This window comes from Dreissena polymorpha, chromosome 11 (assembly GCF_020536995.1).
Source record: "Dreissena polymorpha isolate Duluth1 chromosome 11, UMN_Dpol_1.0, whole genome shotgun sequence".
Lineage (NCBI taxonomy): Eukaryota > Metazoa > Mollusca > Bivalvia > Myida > Dreissenidae > Dreissena > Dreissena polymorpha.
In genome coordinates, this window is record NC_068365.1 from 33368707 (window position 1) to 33378767 (window position 10061).

Sequence of the window (10061 nt, forward strand, 5' to 3'; positions counted from 1 at the left end):
ACGAAATACTTAATGAAATTTTTGTTGATTTTGAGCGGTATAGTGACTTTAATGTATACAATAACATGTAATTTATTTTTTAACAATAATTGCACTGCACTCGAATGAATATCTTTTTTGCATTTATAGTGTCATAAGTTTTTGATGTAACACTATAACGGCCAGTTTCCACGTAAGACGGCTTATGTTTCAAGTTTCGCCAATATAAATACGTAATTTCGTTATTTAAAAATGAAAGCAATTAATTACTGTTTTGCTACAAGAGTGACGTCAATGCACAACTGTGGAATAAAATATATAGTATGTGAATATATACCCAGTTAATTTGCATAAGCACAAGATTAATCGGGTATGATAGACATGCCACGTGTCTGACTGAAGTATCGAATGAGAGTGCAGCGTTTCAGTGAAGATGCATGTAAACAGAGATAATTATTTACATGTATAATTGTTATTGATCTTAACAAAATACCATATACTGTAAAAAATAATAATTCATTGCAGGAACCATGGTAATCGATATACAAACATATCGCTTGAGAATTGGGTCATTCCATATGCAGCGTAACTGCAGAAACGACGGTGAAAGTTATACGCGGACAGACAGTTCAAAAAGCAGCGACGTTAACAATAACGCTGCTAAATTTATGGCATTTATTGTCATCCTTTTCTGTGCCTTAAACAATACACATCGTGTACCAAAAATCGCATCGGAGTAAGATATTCTTAACAATGTATTATTTTGTGTTTAAAAATGTAACTTTAACTTAACACTACAGAGCAGTCATTGTTTCAAAATCCCACACTATTAACGTCAATATAAATATTTATGTATTCAAACTGTTCAATATCATGGAGATGACATATTAACGTTACCCGTTTTCAATACACAACGTTTTTGAAAAATATGGTATATAATTGAGAATAGCATGAATTATTAAACACCGACATAAACATAAAATATTGTATAAATATGCGATGCAGGTAACGAACACATTTGCTCTTTTTATATAGATGGACATATGCTACGGGTATGGATTCTTTAAAGTCGCATCAGTTATTCTGGAATGATACTGGCCACCGTTTTTTTCATATTTCAGCAAAGTAAGTCGTGTTCTTTTTCAAAAGGTAACTGGTCAAAATTGTGTTATTTTTAATTCAACAGAGGATATTCTATTGCATCTATCTTATATTTAAACTTCACTATTACACTTTGCTTAAGGTTCTTTTAATCATTTGGTAAGTTTGACAATCTGCGTTTTGACTTCAGATTTTGCAATAAAAATGAACACTTATATGAATAAAATGTGCTTCTTTTTATAACAAGATTATTTCTTTGTGGTGTAAACTATATAATAAAAGCACTGATGTTGTATTTGTACTTAAACTTAAAGCCCATGTCAACCGAAAATAAATAAATATATAAAATTATTCTGAAATGGCATTAGTTTTTTTTATCTAAACAAATGAGATTTGTTTCACTTATCATTCTTTCATTCGTTAATATTACATGTAATTATGTTTATATTTTAACTATATTGGTACGAATAGAATATACTATTCACCATTTGCTCGTACAAACGAACTTGATCGATTTAATCCAGAGAAATAGCACGATATGAAACATAATTTTTAAGAATGATTCGTCGGCACATTTTACTGGATTTTTTTATTGTGGACAGTAAGAGATGACTGCAAAAAGTATCAGTGAACTACGGCTGTCATGGGTGTTTTTTATTTGCCGAACTCATCATGGCTTATATTTAGCTAAATGCGTACTTACTCGAGCAGTGCAGCAAGCTCATCAGTACTAAGTATTACTTTATGGATGCTAAATTAGTAATTCTACACGCTCATGCATAAAACTTGTAAACAATGAAAAAGTCATGTTTTTTTTTCAAACTCAATCCAATTCGTGCAAACGGGTACGTTAAATTTCTATTTGTAGTGGGCTCAGAACCTAGTGTCTTTAATTGCATGTAAATGAACATAACAGTTCAAAACATGTGTGGCTTTTGCATATAGAAGCTGCGATATCCTGATGTTAATTAATTAATATGTAGGTATTTAGACTCAAGGTTAACGAATACATTACGGTATTTGGTTAAACAGCTTCTGAAAATATGTTTACCACGGCAACTATGATGTGGTTTGTATATACACAGTTCATTGGGTGGTCATAAGTGATGATGTACTTGAGAAACGTTTTCTCCGCAGTTATTTGAACATTATGTTTTTAGAAGGCCATCAATTGACATTAGATTTGCCAAATTGTCTCTGAAACCATGCACTTTGTGAAGCTGTTGATATGTTATGCGAACCGATTTCTTGTGCGTTTAAGTAGGCACGTCATAGATGGTTCAACAATTGCAAATAGGGTAACAATCGTGTTTGGACGGTTGTGACGAAAATACTTTCATTTAAAGAGTAAAGACATACGAGACGTCTCTAATCTTAAAAAGTATTCATTTCATTTAAGACACTTGTCTTATTTCTTGGTTGATAGAGAGAGACAGAACGGTTCATGTGTTTGAAAAAAATCTGTTCTTAAACTGCAACGTGTGCTTTGTGACAGAAATAAGGTTTGCAACGTCTACTTCGTGATACATTTCTTTATATTACCCGAGACGATCATGCTTTGGCAAAACATCCGAATCGTTGACGTAGAAATTCAGAGCTGTGTTTCATTATCATTGTCATTCATTATATGATAGTAACGTAAATCTCGATTTGGTTTAAATAAGCATTAATACACGAATTCAAGTATCGCTATGTCAAGATCTTTAGGTATACCGTTCTACCCATTTGAAGCATGTGTTAGTTTTCAGGGTTCTCTATTCAAACAACTCATAGGCAGTTGATAACACAACAGATGTACTTATGTATAAGTTTGATACATATGTATTTATATTTTAAGCTTAACGGCAACGGACTTTGCGAAAATATTACCGCGAAGAGCCATACAAATACAATTATATATTTCTGGAATAGAACCAAACCCAGGACCTACAACTCCATGTTCTGAAGGTAATATTATTACTTCATGTTTGGATAATTTGTCAAAAAAACGTTTGAGGTATGCATTTTGCATGAAGGGACTCTGTGTGTTGGTAAAGTGCCATTTCAAACATAACACTGTTTCATTATCTAAATGCTTTAAAAATACGAAACTAAAATGTGTTAAATATTGTGGTTTTAAATGAACCGTGATTAAATCAATATGCCATCTTATGAATTTTAGGTAAAACACAATTTACATAAGTATACTTTAACAAATCAATAATTGATAAAACTTTACTATCGATCCAAACCAATGCATTCTATGTTACAAATAATAATTGACATAGGCTAATGACAAATTAATCATTTGTCTACTGGCTATAAGTCTGTTTGCCATAAATGTTTAGCGAATAAACACAACCCGTTGTAAAGATTGTTATGTGCCACCTACACTTATAACCGTTACACGTTTTAGCTTTCACGATAATTTATCACGTGCACATGGTACGATTGATGAATTGTTAACATTCCCTTTTTTACCATTTTTATTAGTTGTTGTAAGCGGGATATTAATTGTTGGCTCTCTTTGGTCAGCAAACAAAGATACAACTTATTCGCCCAAAGAGCAACTCATTTCTCTAGTTGAAACAATCATAGAAAAATCTGCAATAAAATACAATGAAACACTATTAATTCACCGGATTGAGTTGCGCCATATCTTACAAACACATATTATTCTAACTATATTGTTATGACACATCACCAACACAGAAACACTTTATCGTTTAGTTCGATTATGATTTATTAAATGTCACCATAATATCGCCAATGTTTGCGTTTACATACATCTACATGCTTTAATCATAATAAATAATAAAACTGCACGGTTGCACATGATACATTTAGACTTCTGCAAACAAAATAGAATTTGACCATCTTTTTATTATTTGTTCGCTTCTAATAACCAGTGAAATTACGTTCGCCGTTGCTATAGTATTCGCAAAACAAACAAAATAATAATAAGACTTAAACTAAATTTGATATTCAAAAAGTGTATATATATTATTTTGAAAAGTATGTTTCAATTTCATAATGTTTATTTAAATAAACTTCACAGACACGAGTATGCATATTTGTATTTAAGATATCACAGAAATACGCTACAATGCCCAGCAAGAGCAGTTGCGAACATTGCAATCTCGACTAGATACATTTATAAACCAGCATTCACGATTTCTGAGGCCAACTAGAGAACAAATCGCTGAAGCAGGGTTTTATTACACGGGTATATATTTCAATACGTAGAAGAAAAGATAAACACCCTATTTAATATAATTTTTAAAACATTCAAATAATATCATTTTTAGTTGCATTGCTTAAAGTTTCTTTCCATATTTCTCTTAAAAAAGTTAAAATAGACATACAGCATATAAGTACTCAATGTTTAAGTTCAATTTCATTTTGCACGAGTGCGTTCTTTAAAGCAATAAACGCTTTGGCAAGTACGCATGTCCGTATTTTCAACCTCAATGATCGTCATTGTTTCTATTTCAAGATATCTTTATCTTACATGTTCACTACGCATGTAAGATTAATCTATGTATCTCTGTTTGGCACTATTTACATTTTCCTTCCTCGCTCTGTGCTTAAAGCTCCTGACAAACGTAAATAGTGCATTATTATATTCTGAATTTTAACTCAAACACCTCAATTGTTGTATGTTCATATAATGTAAGAAGCTCTGTTCGTTATATTACTGCTTAAAAGACAGTTGTTGTGGATTTGCAAAACGCTTTTTCTCAGTTAATTCGATTTTTCTTTCTGTTATTTATTATGACGGATAATATCTTTCGGAAATAAACTTATTATATACAACGTGAAAAGTATTTAATTTTATAGCTTCTATCAATTTATAATTTTATATACATATTAATTAGATAATTTGAAACAATAGAATATATTTACACATGTTATTGATAAAATTCTTTATCAACATCTGTATTACTCTTAAAAAGTACTATAATAGCACTATATTAGTTGGTTGACCCTATGATATAGTAGGCGTATATTTGTGTTTCTGCCTGTCTCGTCCTCTTGGCGCCCGTTAAACCCTTAACACATCAGAGCGATATTACAGAAATCGGCCACTATACTGGTTGCACTTTACAACATAAAGTTGTTCACTTTAAAAGGTTATAACGACGAGTGTAATTGTTTCGCCTGCGGTTGTGACTTGAGCGAGTGGGAACCAAACGACGATCCATGGATAGAACATTGCCGATACTCCGATGATTGTCCTTATGTATGGGAGGTCAGAGGTGCTGCATTCGTAAACCTTTACAGACGGAGGCCAGAGCCCACAGCTGCTGTGAGTTTCTTTTTTATTATGACAAATGCAATGCTCATTAAAATTGCTATTCAAAAACTAATGGTCGAAATTACATTCAACAGGAGACCGCGACTAACCATCCAGCGTTTAATAGGGCTATCGGAGGGCTTTCAATAAACCAAGATACAGACGCACATGGTGTTTTCAACAGGGTCCCAGAAAGCCATTACCAAAATGTCCATCGTGCACAAAGAGGTAATCGCTTAATATAAGCCTTATCGTTAAAAGTAAACGCATACACATATTGTATAGATAAGCTTGTTTATTGTTGTGTTCGATACATGTAATTAATAATCAAGTGTCGATAATAATTCCAGAGTAACCGAACATAACGATGGTTATTGACTAGTTAATTTTAATAATAAGAGGTCGAGAGACGTATACATATGTTTGTGTCCGGCACTGATAAAGGGTTACATCATGATTTCTTGAACGACATGCTTCTCTAGTTTAATCAAAAGAAATTTAAATATTGAATCGGTTTTTATTTTCATTCATTTATTATAATGTACAGAGGTAAAAACAATTACAAGTTTTGTCATCTGATCCCGATCATTATATCATTAATAAAATATCACTTAATTTCATTGAATCATAAAATTGAACTTTGCCCGACGATATTATCTCATGATGTAACGATTAACGTTTTGAACAGTTTCAGTCAAGTAAATAGTTAAAACGGGATAATATTTTATAAATTTTAGCTTACAAACTGCGCATCATATAAATGCTTTTATAACACCATCTGCATTATGCACTGAACAGAACCTATACAATTTATAAAATCGTAATATAATAACTTAAATTACATATTTTTCACATATTAAAAACCGTTTACTGATGTATTTTTTATATTAAATAATTGTATTTAACGAATGATGTATATTGATGTAACTTTAGAAACTAATACGAAAATCATAAGTATCGAATTCGCAAACGACTAAATGTTTCTTAATACATCTATTGACAGCTTGAACGTTCGAAATTACGAGACTCACGTTCTTTCGCATTAAAAAATTTCTATTGACTGGTTCTTTAAATGTTAAGTCATACAAACCATTAAATAAAAAATGTACCTTAATGATTCTCTTTGAGATGAACACATTACTATTAACAAACCCAACATATTAGATCCACAATGTCGTGTGCATTTATTAGTCTAGACAGATTGGTAAAATAATAGGAAATAAAGGAATCAATGCGCCATCCCTGTCCTAATGAACTATTATTATTATTATCATAATGGCATCAAGTATATCTGATGGTCCGCGCAAATGCCAGAAAACGTCACAATATGAATGTAAATGCACTAATTGAAAGGAAACAGTACTCATCAAAACATATACATGCATGGTCGTATTAAGATTGAGTGTGGTATACAGTTTTATTGTATAAAATCATTAAGCTTTCTTATGAAAAGTTGTTGAGTGGAAGGATATAAAAATACGCATCTCCAAAATTACAAAGTGCATATATTTGATTGTTATTCCATGACATAAGAAATGTCTTTACAAATTCTGTTTAATGCTGTAACATGGCCCTGAAAAACTAACTAAAAACCGGATTTAAACTCGTACTTCTCTGAAACATCCCAGATATGTTCTGTGAAATACACAACATCTTGTATTTGTTTTCAAGGAAGTTCGTACACGTTATAATGATAATAATACGACGTTGTAATAAGCATAATGTATGTTGTCAAATATACATTATACTTCAAGTCCCTTAACTATATTATTTGGTTTTGACACCAGATGATGGTTATGACGATGTTTTTTCGAGCCATGTTCTTAAATCTTGTAATGGCACAGGGGCAATACCGTTTATTTATACTTGGTTTGCAAATTACACAACAACGTGATTTTTAATGAAAAGCAGAAATACCAAACGTGTGTTTTGGTATGTAACATCTTCGTGTGGCCCTTTACACAAATTTTTCAAATGATACATTGAGAGTTTCACCTGGTCACAGCATGATCACATTGTGTCCATATAAATAATATTCGGTCCGCTACATCGCTAATCTTTCTTTAGACATCAAGCATCTAGATTTAAATATGGACACAACCCGGTGACTCATAATTAAAATAGACTTCTGTTGAAAAAAAAATGTTACTATTTGTGCAATCGACGGAAGTCCTGTCCCTCTTGTTATTATGTGTTTGTTTCCAATAACCTGTTAAATTACGTTGTCAATTTTGGATTGTATTCGCAAAGCTAACACAAGACACAATCGGACTTGTTATTAAATAATTTACTAACATGGTAATTTATATTTGTAAATAACTTAAGTGTTGAGTTTTTTTAAAGAATACTAACATATAATGATGTTTATTCTAATAAATATAACAGATATATCCGGATTCAGAGGCTACAATGCCAATAAAAAGCAGTTCCGGGCCTTACAATTGCGACTAGATACATTTACAAACTTGCATGCACGATTTGTAAATAAATAAGTTTGTTGTTTTGAAATGCATGTTGCAATTTCATCATTGGTATTTAAATATATTTCACAGACATATCTGCATGCAAATGTGTATTTGTATTTAAATATCACAGAAAGACGCAACACTGCCAGCCAAGAGCCGTTCAGGACATTTCAATCTCGGCTAGATTCATTAACAAACTGGCATTCACGCTTTATGAGGCCAACTAAAGAACAAATCGCTGAAGCAGGGTTTTATTACACGGGTAATTACTTCAATAGAAAAAAGATACACCATATTTGATATAGTTTGTATAACATTCCAATATTATCGACTGCAAAACCGTTTTAATGACTCCCACTAAATTATTAAAAATTAGATATAAGATATAACTAAAAAATACATCTTCTTTCCATGTTTGAATTCAATCTCAACTTACACGAACGCAAATCTGAAGGCATTTAAAATTGTGCATATCGGTATTTTGATCGTCGGTGTTCGACTTTCATGACTGCTTTATCTTACAGCTTCTATACGCGTGTAAGCCCTCTGTCAGCGTTAAAAAGTAAAAATATATACGTGCATTATTCCATTTTGGCTTTTAAGTACAAAACCTCAAGAATGTTCCTTGTACTATAGACTTAAGACATGTTTACGTTTTGCATTTGATGTGTACATGCCTACATACACAATTATAAACATTTTATCGAATACCGCACCTATCTTTATCTCAAATCTTAAATTTTGATATTTTTGCATATTTTTATCTTTATCTCAAAACTTTAATTTTGCATTTTTGCAGAAAACATATTATCGATTGCTCTAACATTTAAATGCGCCGTTAATTTGATTGTGTACATTCAAGATTTTAAGAACGTGATGGGCACTTGTATCTGGTTCACGATTTCTTCCTTTGTCAGACCTTCCTTTAGCATTCAAGCATAATTTTCATACCACAAATGTGCATAAATTCTTAACTAAATTTTTGCCTTTCTCGACGAGTTATGTTCCTATCAATCAATATTCGCTACATTGGTATATGTGTTACCTGCACGTACACAGACACAACGGTAAAACGGCAAAACTAAAGAACCACTATGCGATAAATCAAAGTATTTATAATTGTCACAAAATGTACAGAAATTTGTAGAGATTTTGCCAAGTAGTAAAAAGCGAAAAAGCACTATTGAATAAAGGCAATTTCTTGTGCATATTAACATTTTTGATCATAGGCTCTGACGATCAATTCTGCTGTTTTGCGTGTAATGTTGTCTTCAAAAACTGGGTACCATCAGTCGGTCCATGGGTAGAACACTGTCGATATTCTCCGGCCTGTCCTTATGCACGGGAGGTCAAAGGCGATGAGTTTATCAACTGTATCCAGCATGTCATCGATCAAACAGCAATCGTAAGAGCATTTGTCATATCTTTCAATAATCAAACAATTAAGATACAATTTCAGATGACATTAAATTTGAAACAAATGCTTTTATTTCAGGAACGTGCTTCAAACCAGCATGACAATCGAAATGACAATGCTTCACTGATTGACGATTATGTACAGGCCAGTTTAGAAAATCCTAACTTGGTGTACCCTATGCTATTCTAACAAGGTAGTGTATAGGTAGATCAACAAATTAACTAACATTTGTCTATTGACACGCTTACATTAATAAACGATAAACACAATTTAAATGTTAACTTATTAGCTTAAACCTATTTAATTTTTCAAAAACAAAAAACGTTGTTTTACATACAATTGTATTGATAAATAGATAAACTCCGATTATATAGTTTATTTTGTAAAGTGCAAGTAATAGAATGAAAAATCAGCTTATTCTTTAATAATAAATTGACCTACATTAATGAGCAGACGAAAATGAAGAAGGTTACTTAAAGCAGCTAATAAATAGAGAAATTACTAACTTATTAAAGGGGCATTTTCACAGATTTTGGAATGTATTAAAGTTTTTCATTAAATGCTTTATATTGATAAATGTGAACATTGGATCTAAAAAGCTCCTGTAAAAAATCAAGAACAAAATTTTAAAATAGTAACCCTCAACAAGGCTCGAACCACTGACCCCTTGAGTCCTGGAGTAAAAAGTCTACAACTTGGACCACTGGGCCATCCGTGCTCATACAATGACGGATGTATTTAATACTGTATATAAGCAATCCTCGTAGTTTCACAAAAAATAACGACAGCGACAGATCTCTCCAAATTATTTAATCGTTTCGCA

At 31.9% G+C, this 10061-nt stretch overlaps 1 protein-coding gene across 4 annotated transcripts in view; it reads left to right on the top strand.

The window, feature by feature from the left end:
- Positions 1-10061, top strand: part of LOC127849536 (uncharacterized) — a 28599-nt gene that overhangs the window by 15558 nt on the left and 2980 nt on the right. For 2 of the 4 annotated variants that reach the window (XM_052382160.1, XM_052382159.1), the window contains exons 12-20: positions 505-715; positions 1015-1104; positions 2918-3027; positions 4145-4285; positions 5193-5368; positions 5452-5584; positions 7952-8083; positions 9051-9226; positions 9317-9431. In XM_052382160.1, coding sequence (XP_052238120.1) covers positions 505-715; positions 1015-1104; positions 2918-3027; positions 4145-4285; positions 5193-5368; positions 5452-5584; positions 7952-8083; positions 9051-9226; positions 9317-9427 — 1280 coding nt within the window. In that variant the 3' untranslated portion in view covers positions 9428-9431. The remainder of the gene's footprint in view (positions 1-504; positions 716-1014; positions 1105-2917; positions 3028-4144; positions 4286-5192; positions 5369-5451; positions 5585-7951; positions 8084-9050; positions 9227-9316; positions 9432-10061) is intronic. The other 2 variants (XM_052382161.1, XM_052382162.1) reach the window with 2 other exon arrangements.